This window comes from Pogoniulus pusillus, chromosome 1, assembly GCF_015220805.1.
Source record: "Pogoniulus pusillus isolate bPogPus1 chromosome 1, bPogPus1.pri, whole genome shotgun sequence".
Classification (NCBI taxonomy): domain Eukaryota; kingdom Metazoa; phylum Chordata; class Aves; order Piciformes; family Lybiidae; genus Pogoniulus; species Pogoniulus pusillus.
The window spans coordinates 28,941,368-28,959,906 of record NC_087264.1 but is presented as its reverse complement, the minus strand read 5'-3'; the positions used below and the strand labels follow the sequence as shown (position 1 = coordinate 28,959,906).

Sequence of the window (18,539 nt, the reverse complement as noted above, 5' to 3'; positions counted from 1 at the left end):
TCATTCAGCCTAACACAGATCTCCAGCTTCTCCTGCTTATTCCCCATGCTCTGTACATCGGTGTATAAGCATTTCAGGGAGGGAGTTAGTCCATTATCTTCCATTCTTGCTGTCTCACCATTCCTAGCCCCTTCCATGGTCCCTAACCTAGCTCCCAACATACAAATGATGTATGTAATACTGTAATGATAACCTAGCCAAACTTTAAAGTAGTTTGGAAACCCCCTCTTAAAAGGTAACTTGTGTGAATCTCCAACACAAATGACTTCTAATACTACTGTGAGTTACTTGGTAATGGAGCATGTAATTTTAATTGCATGCTTCTAGTTGAGTGTGTTATGAATCTTAACTTTCTTTGATAAAGTGCAAGTCAGATTTAAAAGTTACGTGACGATTTGGAATTTCTTCAAGTAAAAATCAGTTAAGTACTTTATCCTGGTTTTCTCCTTTTTGATTCTTGCTCATTTTGTTGTTTGTGGGGTTTTTTTGACAGTGACAGTAGAACTGAAGGGGCCATATGAGTATCTCTCACTTGCAGACTATCCTCTGATGATTGTAAGTAAACCAGCTTTTTTTTGACCTGTAAAGTCAGTTGATTTGAATTTAAGTACTCTCAGGAAAAAAAAAAGACAATGTCTCAGAAAAAAACCATTTAGTAGAGAGAGAGTATGTGTGGGGTTTGCCATTTTCTTTAGTGATTTTGTGTGTGTGTGGTTGTACCGAATACAGTGTCAGGCAAACAGATTTCACACTTTCACATTTGCCGCTGTTGCCTTTCTCTGTATTGTTTGACTTGATTCTTGTCAATCTGCAGTTCCAGAAGTTAGTAGTGTCATCAGTTTTAAACTGACCAGTTTACAGATGCTATTTGACTCCTTTGCTCTTATCTTAGAAAATTTGTTATTCTATACTTTATTCACAGCTACCCTTTCATTTGTTACTGCTTTCTTTGTTCTTCTACAGCTTAATCTTTCTTCTTCCACCAGCTGTCTTATACACCACAGGCAGGTTCTTAATGCTGCCTAACAGTGAAAGCATAACTGAACTACAAAGGGCTAATCCCCTTCTTCTTCAGAGGAATTGTTGACTTGATTCCTAGTTGCCTCTGTTGGTGAGGCTAGGAAAACAAAGGAGCTTAAATATTTATGTAGTCTAAATAGACTTTAGCTGGGGATCGATATCAAGGTTTCTAGCCTGACTTTGTTGGTGAGGATGGCCTGCAAGTAGGAGAGCCTGACAGCATTTCAGAAACGTATTTTACTTCCTGTAGAAGTAAAAAGCCTCCAGCAGCTCTACTGGCAAGCAATTCAGTAGTGTGAATATCCCTATGTGGCAGTTCCAGCAGAAGGCCTGCCTAAATGTTTCTGCATGTGAGCTAGCATGCCTGGGTCCTAGCCAGTTGAACTGCATGAATTAGCCAGACGTGAAAATCACTAAGCTGTTATACTAAGGAAAGTGTTTTCAGTTTGAAAGTGTCAGTGGATTGTGCAGTTAAATTGAATACTTGCTTTGTTTAAAAAAAATCTTCTTTTTGCAAGAGGAGACTTCTTATTTCTGCCTTATGTTTTTGCTGAGTGTTTTGTGCTATTGATTTGTCTCATTTCCTTCTTTATAAAGACTTAACTTGCTCTGGTGTGGTGCTGTCATTTAGAAAATTCAGCACTGAGTAGCATTCCTAAGATTGTTGTTTGCTGTAGGAAACTGTGAAAATTCTTCTGAAGCAAGTGACTGAAAAAAATGACTATAAAATGATAACATTTAAATGAAAACCTGGGTACCTGATTCAATTTCAGATTTTTTTTCTTGGTCAGAAGGAAATTAACTTCTGAGACTAGTCGTCAAATTATTTCGTTACAACCATCAGTTGTATTTGCGTTCTGCAGAATGGTCATAGAATGATTTGGGTTGGAAGGGACCTCCAAAGGTCTTCTAGTCCAACTGCCTTGCAGCAAGCAGGGACATCCTCCATTAGATCAAGTTGCCCAGAGCTCCATCGAGCCTGACCTTGAGTGTCTCCAAGGATGGGGCCACAACCGTGTCCCTGGGCAACCTGTTGCAGTGTTCCACTACCCTTATGGTAAAGAACTTCCTCCTAAATTTGCTCTTCTCTTATTTAAAACCATTGCCCCTTGTCCTATGATTACAGGCCTTTGTAAACAGTCTTTTTCCAGCCTTCTTGTAGGCTTCCTCTAGGTACTGGAAGGCTGCTGCTAGAATGATGTGTAAAGGTGACCTCAAAGTGTATTTGCAGAACACTGTAAATGTACAATGAAATTGCTGATAAAAATAGGTGAGAAAGGGTGGGATTTGTAGTACTTGATGATTTTCCTGAGCTCTTATCTGAGTTTTTGAAAGCTAGTTGCTATCTTGTTTAGGAAAATTGCCTTTGAATAAATTGGCAGACTGCTCTTCAAGAGAGAAATTGCTCAGAAATTCAATTAATTATTCCCTTTGTTGGCAGTGAGAAATAAGATTGTCACTGTGAAAGAATCCAGAGGAGACAGATGAAGGGATGCTTGTCCTAGCCACTTAATTTATATAAAAGCTTCAAAAGTTGCTATACTCAGGGAGAAAATAGAGCTGTGTAACAGCTGTGGAATGGAAACAAGGAGATGCCTTTCTCAGTCTGAGGTTTCTGTGTCCTGCTTCTTTTTATGTAATAGTTTTTCATGGTGATGTGCATCGTGTACGTATTCTTCGGGGTTCTGTGGCTTGCATGGTCAGCGTGTTACTGGCGAGATCTCCTGAGGATCCAGTTCTGGATTGGTGCTGTTATCTTCCTGGGAATGATCGAGAAAGCAGTTTTCTATGCAGAGTTCCAGAACATCCGCTACACCGGGGAGTCAGGTGGGTAGCAATTACAGGTTACTGTTTAATTGGTGGGGCAGAGGACTAATGGCTTGTGCTAAACTGGGGTGACAGATGCATATTGAGGATTGTTTTGCAGACAGAGTTACGTAGTTTTAGGGTTTATTTTTGATATATTATGAGTGTAATGAGCTGTGTTCTCCTAAGGCTAAAATGCTGTTGCTTACTCTGACTCCTGAGTTTAGTTTCTTAAAGATGTAGAGTTGCCAGATTCTGGAGACAGTTTACTGTAGTGCTGGCTTAGAGTTTGAAATAAGGGTTCCTAAGTGTAATTGATCTCTGACAGTTGGTATTTGCCTTAGAAAGAGACTTTGAAATGCTTTGTTCGACATGACAGGATTGCAGATAACTTTTGGTATTCAGCCCTTGGCTGGATGAGCCATCTTAAGGAATTCTCTCCACCTAATGCTCTGGGACTCTGGTTTTAAGTTTTTAGGATGGGTGCATACAAATGCATCTCTGCAATTAAGACTTCATTATTAGCTTCTTTAATTTGCCACACCCACACACAATTTGGTAGTTGACTTGTTTGTGAGATAGTCCAGGCTGATCTGATCTTACGGATAAATATTTTGTGGATCATTTACTCTCCACTTGCTGTGGATCTAAAATTTTTCAGTAGCCTTTTATTTTTTTAATGCTAAGTGAGCCTTCCAAAAGCTTCCTCTAGATGTAGTTGATAAAAAGACACTTTAATAGCCTACTTTCTAAAAATAACAGTGGCTGTTCTGATACTACAATCGCATGCAGTAGTTAGCAACACAGAAATTATGTTTAATAACCTGCCTTCTTCCTCCTTGCTCTTGGTAGTTCAAGGAGCAGTAATACTGGCAGAACTGCTTTCCGCTGTGAAACGATCATTGGCTCGAACTTTGGTCATCATAGTCAGTCTGGGATATGGGATAGTCAAGTGAGTAATTCTGTTACAGGTTTGTTGTGTTTCATTAAAGCTTTTTGCTTGTTTTTAATAAATTGGGGCAGTAATCAACTCTGGGTACTTTGCTGCTTCAAATGTGAGTGCTTTAGTTAAATGCTGTAAAGGTCTAGACTTCTTCACTAGTCAACAGAGACACACAATTCCATAGGGTGATTGCTCTTTCTGCCCCCTTCTGTGTATTACTGTTGGGTAGGTTTCTAAGTCACTGCTGATACAATCTACTGACTGAAATGGGAGCTTAATATATTTGCCTTCTGAGCAACGAACTTCTGGGAATGGGAGTGGTCAAGACTGATAGCGAAGGGGATGTGCTTTAGGAGGCTTTTGCTGCCAAGCTGGCTGCCCATCCGTATCTCTCCCCAGCTGTATTTAACATAAAAACCAACATGCTGCATGTAAGCTTCTAGCAAGTGTGCATGTGCATGGGGAATTGGCCAAGAGGAAGTGGGCTGAGATGTATTGAACTAATCAGGTTAACTGGGAGTCAAGACTGTTACCAGTCTCTTCCTTAGTAACACCATACTAGAAGACAAAATGAATAGCAAGTTTCAAGCACCATAATGAAACAAATTTTGGATCTAGAAGTGACTTATCACAACAAATTTTTATTTGCATGCTTGATGCCTTGTGTTAGACTCAAACTGATATGACTTCACTTTGATTTCCTCAATATAAATTCCACTTTTCTTTCCTACAGGCCTCGCCTTGGAGTTACTCTTCACAAAGTAGTTATGGCTGGAGCCCTTTACCTATTATTTTCTGGCATGGAAGGCGTTCTTAGAGTCACAGGGGTCAGTCGTTGCTTCACTTTTTGTCATATGCTGCAAATGCTACTGGTTTAATTTACTCTTATGCTAAGGAAGAATCCCAAGGCTGTGCTGGAACAAGGGAATAGAGACAATGAAGTGATTCAGCTCTGAGACTGGGCATAGATTATTGACAATTGCTTGAAATGTGACATCTTTATGAGGATGTAATTATTTGTATTTTGAAATAATTCTAGTAGTTTTCGAATTAGTCAGGTTTCAGACACTATATTCTATTTGGACCCTGTTGTGTAGTAATTTGGATTAGCTAGGGCTGATTGCAGTCACAAGAGTACAGCTTGAGTTACATGCCCATGGGTCTTAGGAAAACCCAACCTAGTACAAAAAATCCAAAGCAGCCAAATTCTGGAGGTTCTACCTGGTGAAAGAGCATGGAAGTGGTGCTGTTTCTTGCTTCATGAGGTGGTGCATTTTGGAATATAGATTTCTGTTGTTCTGCTGTGTTATCTTGGTATCAAGTCTTTAACATATCATATATTTGGTGCTTTTTCAGTTTTTCTATGACAGTGTGGCTCTGATAGCAAACTTGGCCCTGTCCATGATTGATGCCTGTATTATTTTGTGGATATCCTTTCATAAACTGCAGAATGTTAGAAATCTAGAGCTTATTATTTCTCTCCTACACTTAAGAGGAATAAAAGGTGATTTGCTTGTTTTGATGGGGCTGTGACGTGCACACAAATGCATTTTTTTGCTGCTTTGAGTCAAACTCATGGTTGTCAGTGGAACATGCATTTTGTTCATGAGTAGCATAAAAGATTTACTACATCTCTAACATGCTGATTTCTGGTTTTCTGTTAAGGAAGTGGCCAGAGCACTTCATCACGGCAATTACCTCAGCATAGATTCCTTTTATGGGTGCTAGGTCGACTTAGTCTGATAAGCTACTTCTTGTCTTGCTGGTAGAGAGCTGACAAGGTGGTATTTATTGTCAGTTCCTCTCTGTTCATTGGATTAAAGTCTTGCTGCAAGCTGTCTGCTTCTGTAGTAAAACTCAGAAGCATTGTGGTGTAGTATTTGTTATTTCTCATAAAATAGTCTGACTCTCCCTTTGTTTCTTCTGTACCTTGTTTCCTTTTCCATTTGTTCTTACTGGCTTTCTCTTTGTCTCCAGGCCCAGAATGATCTTGCCTCCTTGGCTTTTATTCCCCTGGCTTTCCTAGATACTGCCCTGTGCTGGTGGATATCCTTCAGTATTTAACTTGGTGGGGGTGTGTTTTCTTTCAAATTTGGCGTTTTTTTGGGAAATCTTTCTGGCTGAACCTTCTTTTGTGTTTTAAAATCAGCTTGAAGTGTATGTTCTTTTTAATTCTGGTAAAGGTAATAGAAATTCTGAGACTGAGTATTCAAGTAAGCTTCTGTAACAGTCAGTGCAAGGAAAACTAGGTACCCGGTAGATACCTGTGTTAGAGCAGCTCTTTAACACAGACAGTGAAGTCTGTCTGTTTACCAGTCTCTGATTGCTGAAGTATGAAATTAATGTGTTCTAGTGTAGCACTGTAATGGTGCCATGGTGGTAGCCTTTGGAAAACACTCAGCGTATTTTTTGGGGAGAACATTGCTTAGCAACATTGAACCTAAAATTCTTCCTGTAAAACTTGACTCACCTTGAAGGTGACAAAATGAGGCAGTGCTACATTCTTGGTGTCTTGACATATAACAGCCAAACATCTATTAGCTTCTTGTGTAACTTCAGCAACTGCTATCGAATGCTGAACTTCAAGCCTTGTATAGAAAAATCCCTATAAAGTGTTTTTAGTGAAGGTCAACCACAAAACTTTTTAAGATGTAAATAGCTTGTGCCTAGCCATGACAACTCCAGTTCTCTCCTAGCATGATGTCTCTCCTAAGCACTTCTCTTGTCGCTATGGAAATAAAATTATAGGCAAAAGGCTGAAGGCATTTCTATGCACCAGTGGGATTTTAACACACCTCTAGTTCAGACTTGATTTTCCATTTGTCGGATGCTTTTCTGGAGGAATGGGCCATAGTCCTAAATAGAGGCTTGAATACTAGCTTTGTGTGACAAGACTTCTAGGTATAGAGGATTAAATAACATGAAAGGGATGGATCCTGCTCTTTGGTACTTTTGCTGTAGGATGACCTTTTCTGCTGAGTGTTGTATGCATTTTTGGAGGGCTGAGTGTGCAGGTGGGGTAACTATCGATCTTAAGATCTGTGTCTTTCTAAGTCTGTGACCAGCTTGCCCTGTTAGAGGCTTTCCTTGACTTCCCATACATATTCATCAGCTTAACTCAAACAATGAAGCTGCTGAAACTTCGAAGGAATGTTGTGAAACTCTCTTTGTATCGACACTTCACCAACACGCTCATCTTGGCAGTAGCAGGTAAGGAGAAAATTACACCAATCAAATAACAGCACTTGGTATTCCCACATCTGGTTTGGTTTGGTCGCTCTGCAGGGTTTTGAGTTTGGTGACCCTAAATGCAATCAAAATATGCAGTAGTTCTAACATTGGACCCCTTTCTGATAGCAGTTATGTGCCAAGTATTGATATTTCAGAGGCACTGGATTATTAGTCTTTATGTTGGTAAGCTCAGTACTTCTGTGCACTTTATCTAACAGAGCACTTCTGTCCTCTTAAAGCTGCCAGGGACAGCAGGTGTTAACTTTCACAGAGGTAGTATCACTGTGTGCTGTGGGATTTTTGGGATGTGATTCTTGGCAAACGGTATTTTTAGTATTGTAACATAATGCCCTCTGTGTTCTGGAACGGTACAGGTTCAGATTCTCTTCCATTTATACGAGTGATCATTTGAACTTCAAGACTAAATCTGGGTATGCAGTGCGTGTAATGACCAGAAAACTGCTGAGGGCTCTGTTTTTTTGCTTAAATAAAGCACATTCTTTTTAATCAGTAGCTCTGATTAAATTCCTGTGGTGGGTTAGGAGCTTTCCCCCAATACACTGTTTGGAATTTACCAGACTAGCTCAGATGGCTTGGAAGTAAGATGAAGCTATATTTACAGCAAAGCAAAATTTACAAGCATATATGCACAATATATTTATAAGAATTTATAACTATATACAAATAAGTAATAATACAGAAATCCAAACTCCCTCCCGGAAAAAGAAACTGCCCAGAAGGGGCTCCAAAGCCACCTTCTGTTGGAGGCAATCTACTTTCCCAGACAGACAAACAAGCCCAAGAGCCAGCAAAGCTTACATTGTTTTCTGTTAGTCAAGATTAATGGAAAGCTATCAGAGCATAGTTAAGATGAAGTGAACAGGGAAATGTCCCAGGATAGAGTGAGGGAAATTACTTACATTTTGGCTTTTTAGCCCTCTTATTAAACCAATGAATAACATAGGCTTCATAATTTTTTTTTTCAACCAATGATCTAATTTCTTTCATTAAAATATTCTAATTGGCCTCAAACCAGCACAATTCCTTTCAGTACCTGGTTCTCAGTTGCCACAGAACACCTTAGTGGAGGGAGGTCTCATCTTCTAAAACAGGGGTGAGAGCATAGTCTGAGCTTTTGAGCTCTTGTGGGTCCAGATCTAATGCATTCAAACAAATTGGATGGTTCAGTTAGTTCAAGGCAGGCTTTGTTTGTCAGCTCATAATGAAATCATGTTTTGGAGGCTAGATGAATGTAATATGAGAGTAGTGAATAGGAATGAGGAGTTAGCTAAATACTTGATTTATGCTTTATCTCACTGAAGCTCCAAGAGCAAAATATACTGCTCTGTGCCTAAATTACTGTATAAGGTTGGTGCAATAAATCGATCTCACTGTTTTCTAAAACTAATAAATTGCATTCCAAAATTTCACTCTTTCTATCATTGCCCTTTGTTTGGGAAACACAGTCCTGTCAGTAGTATATCCAGATTAGCATATTTAGCTGTAGTGAGCAGCTTGTTTGTTTATATATTGCAGCGTCCATTGTATTTATCATCTGGACCACCATGAAGTTCAGGCTGGTGGACTGTCAGTCGGTGAGTTTATGTTGAATGCTTTCTGCAGTTACTGCCTCTTTGTGAATTTACAGTTGGCAGTGTAAGAGGTGAGATTGGCCCTTCTGGAACAGATTTTTCTTCAGATTATGTCTGGAGTACTTCCCCATATGCTAAAATTCTCAATGTTGTGGGTAACCAGCCACTTTGTCAGAAGGCTGTAGTTCCCCTTTCAAATTGCTGAGGAGATGGAGTCTCATGTTTCACAACTTTTTTTCTTTGTGCTGCTCTTTTCCTTGACAGGACTGGCAGGAGCTATGGGTGGATGATGCCATCTGGCGTTTATTGTTCTCAATGATCCTTTTTGTCATCATGATTCTGTGGAGACCATCTGCTAACAACCAAAGGTACAGCTTTTCTTAACTCTTTCTAAAAACACGGTTTTGGGGAATGTTGTGTTGTTTTGTTTTTTTTTATCCAAAGTTCTGATGGGTGATTTTAGTTACTATGCCCTGATCCATAAGGATACTAAGCATTGTGTGTAGGGGTTTATGGAAAATTAAGTGTATGGAAGTGACATAGGTAAAATTCAATCTGCACCTGGTGGTGAACATAGAAATTACTTAAACTTTTGATAATGTAGTTTAGCTTAGATCTGAAAAACAATGACCTACACAGAATAATCAAGCTGTGAGTATTGGGGTAATGAATCTCTTGGGTGGCAAGGGATATTGTTCTAACACAACTCTAATTCTTTCCCTCTTAAAGGTTTGCTTTCTCACCACTCTCTGAGGAGGAGGATGATGATGAGCAGAAAGAGCCAATGTTAAAGGAAAGCTTTGGTAAAAGCAATATTTTACTCCTTCCCTCCGTAATTTGGGTGCCAAACACACACTTCTGAGGCAGTGGGGGTCTTTTGTTCCTTAACACAAAGTTCATTACCACTCTGAAGACAGAGTCAGTGCTTCCTTGTTGCTGTTGATTTATGCACTTGTCGAGGAAACATTTGCTATCTGTTTGGTGTTTACATTGCATGCTTAGTTCTGGGCTTATCAGATGGCAACACCCTGTTACTGTGGTGATTATTTTACTGTGCCCACTGGAATTGGGTTTATTGAATACGTCAAGTCAGGTTTGGATAGAGTCATGATGACAGATCTCTTGGATATTGTTTGTGGGCAGAGGTTTCATTTGCAGTTCTTTAAAATCCTGTTTAAGGATTTTCATTTATTATGTGTTTCTTGAACTCTGCAGCCTTTTGAATTTTCAGTATTAGGGTACAGGAATGTTCAGTGTAAATCTGTCCCACGCTATACAGCCCTCTATTCCCTGTCTGCTATCTCTGTTTTGTGTCTAGTATAATGCTATTGTTTTTGAGGTGTGTAAAAGATAGGGTGATACAGTAACTGCTGCTGTCTGTCCACAAACCACTTCTGCTGAGCAGTATCAGTGCTCTTTGACTAGTTTGGGACCTGAGGAAGGGTGTGTAATTTGTTAGGTGCTTTTGCCAAATCAGCTGTATTTGGCTGTCTTAACAGACTGGCAGATGTGTATTGCCTCTCACGTTTTAAGTCACTCAAGTGGTGGATCAGTAGTCATGACGTAAAATGAAATCTTTGGTAATTGTCTATGTCTTCCAATGGTTGAGGTTGGAAGTGACCTCTAGCAGTCATCCTGTTCAAAATCCTTGCTCAGGTGGAGTCACCTAGGACAGGCTGTCCAGAGCTGTGTCCAGAAGACTTTGGAGTATCTCCAAGGACTTAGATTCCACAGCCTCTCCAAGCAACTGTGTCTTTGAGTTCTTAACTAAAAGGGATGGAGAGTGGCCAGGAAGAAAGGGACCTGGGGGTACTGGTAGATAGTAGGCTGAAGATGAGGCAGCAGTGTGCCCAGCTGGCCAGGAGAGCCAATGACATCCTGGCCTGTATCAGGAACAGTGTGGCCAGTAGGACAAGGGAGGTTATTCTTGCCCTGTACTCAACACTGTTCAGGTCAAACCTTGAATACTGTGTCCAGTTCTGGGCTCCGCAATTCCAGAGAAATGTTGAGATACTGGAATGTGTCCAGAGAAGGGCAGTGAAGCTGGTGAGGGGCCTGTGTGATGGTTTGGGTATTACCCGCTCCCCTACACGTTAGAAAATTACCCAGACTAGACTTAGCTGGCTCTGGAAATTGAATGAAGCTTTATATTTACAGCTTAGCACAGCAGACAAGCGGATATCTACAATATATACAGTTACATACAGAAACATACCAGTTAAAAGGTAATAAAGTAATACAACAGCCCTTCCGGAAACCCGAGTCCCCAGGAGGGGCTCTGAAGCACCCTTCCACCTTTCCTCCCACCCCTCTCCCTTACCCTAGATCTTGCCTTATGCCCAAGGAAGATTGGAGGGTCGGCCAGGGGGGTTAGGAAGCAGGTGGATTAATCAGAGAGACGTTAGGTTAGAGAGAGAAATGCAGCCCACAGCCCAGACAGAGAGCATCTCCCTTATCTATATTATATATCTCAGCCAGCCTGTGAGTGAAGTAGAAATCACCATTGTTTCTCTCACAGCATGTAATCTAGTTCTTCTCACCAAAACATTCTAGTTAGCTTCAAACTAGCACAGGCCTGGAACACCAGCCCTATGAGGAGAGGCTGAGGGAGCTGGGGTTGTTTAGCCTGGAGAAGAGGAGGCTCAGGGGTGATCTCGTTACTGTCTACAACTACCCAAAGGGAGGCTATAGCCAGGTGTGGGTAGGTGTCTTCTCCCAGGCAACCAGCAGCAGAACAAGGGGACACATTCTCAAGTTGTATCAGGGGAGGTATAGGCTGGATGTTAGGAGGACGTTCTTCACAGAGAGAGTGATTTGCCATTGGAATGGGCTGCCCAGGGAGGTGGTGGAGTCACCATCCCTGGAGGTGTTAAAGAAAAGACTGGATGAGGCATTTAGTGCCATGGTCTAGTTGATTGGCTAGGGCTGGGTGCTAGGTTGGACTGGATGATCTTGGAGGTCTCTTCCAACCTGGTTGATTCTAGGACTAGAAATCAGTATTTTCTAGGTAAAACTGCACAATGCAGAAAAGCTAGGTATTCCACCTGGCAGGAGAAACATTCTGAGCCTTTCAAATGGAAAGCATTGTCTTAATGATTAACTTCTCTGTCTTGCTCTGTCTCTTTGGATTTGATGAGGTATTCTGAGCAAACACTCAACACTTTTGCTTACAGGTGATGAGCAATTATAGTTCAGTTATCTCTATCTTTTTTCCTTCTTCTGCTTTCAGAGGGAATGAAAATGAGGAGTACAAAGCAAGAACCGAATGGGAATGTAAAAGCAAACAAAGTTGTGAGTATGCCCTTTCTGTCTTGAAGGATATAGATCTGTGTCTCTTGTTTGATTGCCCTCAGTTGTAGGTCACAAATACACAGTGTTTAGCTTCTAAATGGGGATTTCTTAGTTCACTTCTGAGTAGCAGTGAATCGGTGTCAGAGTGCTTCTGAAAAAAAAGGTACATGCAAATTTTCAATTAATTTCCTGTGCAAGGAAGCACCAGGGAAACTTGAGAACTTTGTGCTTTAGGAAAGTTTCACATCCAGTATATTCTGACCAGGAATAATACATTATTTTTACAAGTTTGTCAGGCTGAGAGGAGGCTGAGCCATGTTTTAAATAAATAGTCTTCTAATTTTGAGATTTGTGATTCATTACTGGAATGAAGTGATGTGTATGTTACTATGCAGCTACCTAAATAGTTTGGGTTGAATGTTTTTAATATATTTGCCCCTTTTTTTTTGTATGTGGACTTAAAACAGATGGTTTCACATTCAGCTAGGAGGTAGAAAGTATGTCTCAGTCTTCTCATGGAATTCCTGCATAAATTTAAAGGTGGAAAGAACCTGTAGGAATTAATGATGGCAGCAATATTTTTGCTGTTAACATTGTTTTTCTCAAAGGTTGATTGCAAGTGTAGACCGCTTATCTGAGTACATCATGAAAATCAAACCTTCCTATACTGGGGACGAGGGAGGATGGGAAAGGAACAATTTTCCAGCTTCAGATGTGCCTGTGTTGTGAATTAGAGAGTGCTCATCAGAGAGCAATGAGAAAATGTGCCAAGACAGTTTAATCTTTGCAAAATCTAGCTTATGCATTTCATAGTAATTTTTCATCTATAACATCGTATAACGATGATGTCCTACTGGGGGAGAGTAGATGGTATAAATAACCAAAGTGTCCTGGTCATCTACTCCTAGGCACCGTTAAGACTTACAGAATTGACAGTAAGTTGTAGGTGGGGTTTTGGTTCTTTTTTTTTCCCACTTGGAATGTTTAATCTAAAAATCAAGTTGAAACTGAGGGCTTCTATTTTGTTGTGGTGGTGGTTTTGGTTCTGTCCTTGTCTTTTTTTTTCCATACTGACAACATAAATACACTTTGTCCAGTGGCCTGAGAAGAAAGAGACTTTCATGTGACAGCATTTTGGGAAAACTGACTTTTGTTTTCCATTTCTTTACTTGTAGCAGGAGGATGACCTGAAGTGGGTAGAGGAAAATGTCCCTTCATCAGTGACAGATGTGTAAGTATTTCTGTAGTCACAGTAAATGCAGGTTGCTGGGACACAGGAGCACAAATACATAAGCACAGTTCAGCCTGAAATTAGCCTCTGACTTGTTAGCATGCTTCAGCTTGGCTTTATGCAGTCTGCTGGGCTTACAGTTTATGCCACTTGAACTTAAGCTGATTACAGAACATTGTCTCAGGCAGTGAAACCACAGACTGATTTGTAAGCCACTGGATGATATCATTTAGTTCTCAACTTTATTGGGAATGTCTGTTGAGTCATTTTTATTGTGGCAATATAGAGAACTACATAAGCAGTTCGTATCTGTTCTCCTTTTAGTAACCTTTGCATCCTGAAAATGTCAGTATCTGTGTCGTCTTTTTTATAGCAAAACAAAAGCTCCCAGATAAATTATATTCACAAATCTGATTTGGTAATTTTGGCAGAGGCTCTGGATTTAGATACAAAACTCTACTTCAAGTTAGTTGAAGATGAAAAAAAAAATCAACTGAAGCTTCAAGAGGATAAAAAATTGCATTTTCTCAGTTGACTTTTCCCCCCGCCCAGTTCTAGGACTTATTTTTTGAAGAAAGGTAGTATTCTTTAAACAAGCAAGGACGAGGCTGGTGTAAGCTAGGAAAGAGTGCTTTGAGGTAGTCTGCTGCAGGGTTTTGTGTTTTTGAAAATATGATCAGGGCTGTGAAGAGATGATATATCAATAGCTGGGAGGTTTGTTGTAGGTGAAAAGGCTATGGTACCAGTCTAACTTGTTTGATTTCTGGGATGTATTTTTACAATATGGTCCCATATTGTAATGTCTTTGGTGTAGTTCAGCAGTGCTCACATGTGAATGATTAGGCTTACTTAGTGGCAACGTGGAAATTGTTCAGTTGGTAGTAAGCTTAGAAAATAATAACCTTCACAGTTTTAAAAACGATGATTGTGCTTGGGATCTTCCTCTTTTGTGTATCTTTCTCTAAAGTCTGTTAATCTAAGTTTTACCTTCATTGTTGTTCTCCTGTGCCCTAAAAAGCTGAAGGTGCAGTCTAAGGCTGAAGCTGGTTGTCAATGATATGGTCTCTAGTAGGTGTTGTAATTGTCTTTTTTTTTTCTTTCTCCCCTCTGTAGTGCTCTTCCAGCTCTACTGGATTCAGATGAGGTTAGTAAACAAATCTTCAGTTCAAGTTAGGCTTCTGACATGCCAAAGGAGTCATGAGTCAGCTGTTATGGACTCAGTTTATTATAACTGGAATCTCTGATCTTGCCACCGCAGCAGTAGAGTATGACAAGGGGGGGGAAATGATAGTGGGGGCAATTGTGGTACAACTTCTCGGAATACAGGCCTGTATTCTAAAAGAAGTGATCTGTCTGCTGTGTAAGGTGGACTGCTGACTTCAAGTACACTCAGGCATTTTTGTTATGAATGTTCGAAGCATATCACTTTGTTTCTGACTAACATTTCTTTTCCAGGAAAGAATGATTACGCACTTTGAAAGGTCCAAAATGGAATGAAGGAGTAGCTTTTTGCTATTGGAAGTGGAGACGCCTCTCAAAGTTGCTTGGTGGATCAAGCACATCCTGCTGATTTGTTTCTTGATCTCAGCCTGGGAAGATTGATGCTTTATTGTCATGAGGGCATCTTGCTGTGGAAGAAGTTCACAAGGACATGATAAACCTTTTGGAAATTTGAATATACGAAGTTGCTGCAAGTTTGGGTTTTTAAGCAATTTAAGTGTGTACTATTCCAGCACCTTCTGTAACTTTTCAAATATTTAATCTGTGAAACTAAAATTCCTAATGTCTGCTTGAGGAGTGTATATTTCCATGTTCCAATTGACACCTAGAGGTGAGCTGCCTGTACCTTTTTGGGAGGAGGGTGGGGACAGCGAAATAAGCACTGAAGAAACTACAGACCCGTTTCCTGGTAGATAATGGCTTTTTGCTGTTCTGTGTTGTGTGTCCAACATGAATGAGACGTTTTTTTGAGAGAAGCTCCTGTTAATGAAGAAAATGAAGATGCCAGAAAGGAAATATTTGGAAAAGTTACAGTGGTAGGAGTTTTTAACAAAATCAAGTGCAATTTTATTCATAACACTGTGTAAGAAAGATTTTTCTATTTTAAATGCCATTGACCTGTAGGTAACAGTTGCATAGAGCTAACACTTGTTGTGGCACATCTCATTGCCGGCAATGTGGTGGATGCCTGGGAAAAAGATTTGCCTCTACCTTCCATGTGCTGCATGATTTATTTAAAAAAAAAAAGACAGAGCCAAGTATCACCAGCCCCACTCCTGCAGTGCTCCACAAGTGCTTGATTACTCATGTTCAGTAGGTATTAATTAGAGATTTCAGCAGAACTCTTCTCCCTGCACCTGTAACATCTCCCACACTTCTAGGAGAAGATTGCATTGCTTTCCAGATGGTGCAGGCACTGCTTACCTTACTTAAAAGTGAGGTTAATTAGAGGCCACATTGCTGGAATAGTTCTGTTCCCAGCATGTTTGGAAATGCCTCCTGTGTCAGTGATTGGATGATGGGTTTTCCTGTCCCTATTGGTCCCAGTGGCTAAGAGCTATTCTGACATCACTGTGTTTAGTCAAAGTTGCAGATTTCTATTCTATATAATTGCTTTTTGTTTCTCCTTTTCAAATGAAAAAGAGCTTTTGGACAGTGTTGTGCTTTTGTTCTGTGCTTGGCTGTAGGGGCTTCACTTGCAATAACTTACACATGGAATCCCACTGTGAACTGTATGACAGAAGCTCTGATTTGGGTTCATAACCATCACAACTAATAATTACCAGGCAAGTAGCAGCACAGCTGGACTGCTAGGCAGCTGCTGTGGCTGCTGCTGGAATTGCATAGGGAGTTAGCTTTTCTGTTTCTTCACTCATAGCTGTGTCAGCAGAAGTGGCAGTGTGCCTGTACTTCATTCGTTCCACTGTAAGGTCTGGTAGCTTAGCTCGACTTCATCTTTATCAGTGTCTTGTGCTGAAATGTGGCACTTTACAGTAGAGTAGCTGAGGCACAAGTACATAGTATCTTCTGTTAGCTGTGCCATGGGGGCAGCAAACTCTCAGCAGACAGGCAGAGGAAAAAAAGCCTGTGACTATGACACCTCAGTCTGCTTCTGAAAGAGCAGACTGGAGCTCTTCTGTCATTCCTTTTAGGCTGCAGGTAGACCCTCTAATATTGGAAAACATTTCTAATATGATATGCTTAGTTGAGATACATGGGGGAAAAAAACCCAAAACCAAAAACATCTGTGTCCTTTTGAGGAGAGGAAAATTTTGTGAAATAAGGCTACACAAAATTCGCTATTTAATGCCTTTTTTTTTTTTTAAGTCTTCTTTTTGAGAAAATAGGGGGAAATGTTCTTTACTGGAAGCACAAAAGAAGTTTGTATTTACTATTTAATAAAAGCTAGGCCAAGAGTAGAAAGGCTTACATTGTGTCTTTCCACTTTTTTACTGCTGATTCTCTCACTACAGGAAGTGTTAACTGTCTTCATAAAGCTCCCTCACTTCTCTTCAATGCCTTGTTGCATGATACTTAGAATGCAGTTATTCCCAAAAGCTTTTTGTCTTACTATGCTTGGCCATGAAGTCTGTCATTTCAAAAGCTGATCTAGATAGGGCAAATCAAATTTGTTAACAGAAGTGAAAGTTCTAAAGTTTCCATAGTTGCATTTGTGGTTTAATTCAATGTCTAAAGGAAGTGAAGTAGTGGTGTGGTGCTTTCAGCCCATAATGATAGTTGTCTTGGACAGCCTTGGCCTTCTAGCCTTCACTTCTGTAGTAACTTCCATCAGTATTTGAAGTTGTCCTGTATTCCACTGTGGACTTGTTGCTCCCATAGTTTAGCTGTTCTTGTTTCTTTGCTTGCTAGCAGAGTTTTGGTGTCTATGGAAGGCAGCATCTGCTTCCCAGTGTGCAGCAGGCACATGCTGTGACTTCCTTGTTTGCAGTTCTACAGAGAACTTGCGTCACAGCCCAGCTCCCACAGTATCACGTGGGCTTTGGTACATGCACAACTACTGTAAGTATGATTGTGGAAGAAGAGGTGGTGAGACACGGGTGAAAAGCGAAGTGTATGTGTACAGTGGAGCTGTAGCAACACAGCCTCTCCCCTGGCAGTGTGTTTGGTCGTGTGTTTGGTCATGTGTTGGTTCCACTAAGGAGATCTTTGCCTCTCCCAATTCCTGGTAGTAGCTGTGATATTGCTGATGCAGTTGTGGCATGTACATGCCATTCAGAAAACTGAATATGAAGTAGTGAAAAGCTGGTCAACATCATCTTCACTATTAGGGTGACAAGATGTTCAGGCCAGGAGATTGAAGGAGAGAATGAGTAATAAGAGGTCACATGGCCTGGTAAAGAAATGTAACAGGCTTAATAGGCAGAGTGAGTCAGGATCATGAGACCTTGGGCAGGGATGGATATGTTTGTCTTATGGTTGTAGGAGTTTATGGGCTTTTAGAAATCTGTTCATTTTATAGTGTTTCATGTTGTATGCTAGAGGAGAAGCAGACTACTTAACACCTGAAGGGGCCAATGTCTCACATAATTTACACGGTCCAAAAAAGATTACAGCCATATGTATGTGAAGTCATTACTAAAGCTTTAATTTCTTTGCTCTAAATTGGGGCCGTGTCCCTCTTTTGTAGGAATCCTAGGTCAGGGAGACCAGATAGATGCCTGAGCCCTAACTCCTTCAGCAACTGGCAGATTTGGTATCTGTGAAGGGGATGGGACTTTGCATGTTTTTTATGTGTTAGCAAGGTTTTGCTCTTGGTCAGGAAAGACATTGGATGCAAGATACTTGTTCTCCCATTCCTTCACTTTGGTCTCTCAACAGTGTCCTCAGTCTCTGTTTCCTAAACCAGTAGTGTGTGTTTGTGAAGATGCTCAGCCAATTTAGCAACACCATGTGCTTTTTTAGTTTGGTTTACTTCGTTTAGTTTCTAGGTCAGTGGTGATGTTGCACCTCACCATGGGCAAAGTATATGTTCTGAAAGGGACAAGGTAAGAAGCACAGATTTTCTCCCAGAGACTGAACTTCACTGTCCAAGTTCCTGGGTTAGGTTCATTGCAGTAATATTTAGGAGCTCCAGCAGTAGCCATTTACCTGCAGGAACTTCATCTCTTTCATCTCTTTTTTGTCCCGGTTGCGCAGGTCCCTTTTCCTCTGTGTACAGCATCACTTCCGTGTTCGTTACGGTTGTACCTTAGCAAATGCCAGTCTGACGCCTCTGCTACGGACGCTGTTGTGGGAAGACAAAACGAGCCCTACAGCTCTTAACCTTTCCGGGCTGTACGGGCTGCGGTAGGGCGATGAGTGTCCTTACGCCCCCAGGTGCCGGCCCTGCCGGCCGTGCGTGCGCTGCGCCCGGAGCACGCAGCCCCACGGGGACCAGCGCCAGGCGGGGGCGGGGGCGGGGGCG

At 40.9% G+C, this 18,539-nt stretch overlaps 1 protein-coding gene across 3 annotated transcripts in view; it reads left to right on the top strand.

Moving 5' to 3' along the window:
* TMEM87A (transmembrane protein 87A) overlaps positions 1-16,537 on the top strand; it is a 29,419-nt gene extending 12,882 nt beyond the window's left edge. For 2 of the 3 annotated variants that reach the window (XM_064146379.1, XM_064146388.1), the window contains exons 8-20: positions 494-555; positions 2,664-2,847; positions 3,679-3,778; positions 4,503-4,596; positions 5,126-5,201; positions 6,875-6,979; positions 8,537-8,595; positions 8,857-8,960; positions 9,322-9,395; positions 11,822-11,883; positions 13,059-13,114; positions 14,228-14,258; positions 14,570-16,537. In XM_064146379.1, coding sequence (XP_064002449.1) covers positions 494-555; positions 2,664-2,847; positions 3,679-3,778; positions 4,503-4,596; positions 5,126-5,201; positions 6,875-6,979; positions 8,537-8,595; positions 8,857-8,960; positions 9,322-9,395; positions 11,822-11,883; positions 13,059-13,114; positions 14,228-14,258; positions 14,570-14,611 — 1,049 coding nt within the window. In that variant the 3' untranslated portion in view covers positions 14,612-16,537. Of the gene's footprint in view, positions 1-493; positions 556-2,663; positions 2,848-3,678; positions 3,779-4,502; positions 4,597-5,125; positions 5,202-5,746; positions 5,820-6,874; positions 6,980-8,536; positions 8,596-8,856; positions 8,961-9,321; positions 9,396-11,821; positions 11,884-13,058; positions 13,115-14,227; positions 14,259-14,569 lie in introns of all 3 variants that reach the window. The other variant, XM_064146382.1, reaches the window with a different exon arrangement.
* Positions 16,538-18,539: the final 2,002 nt, after the last annotated feature.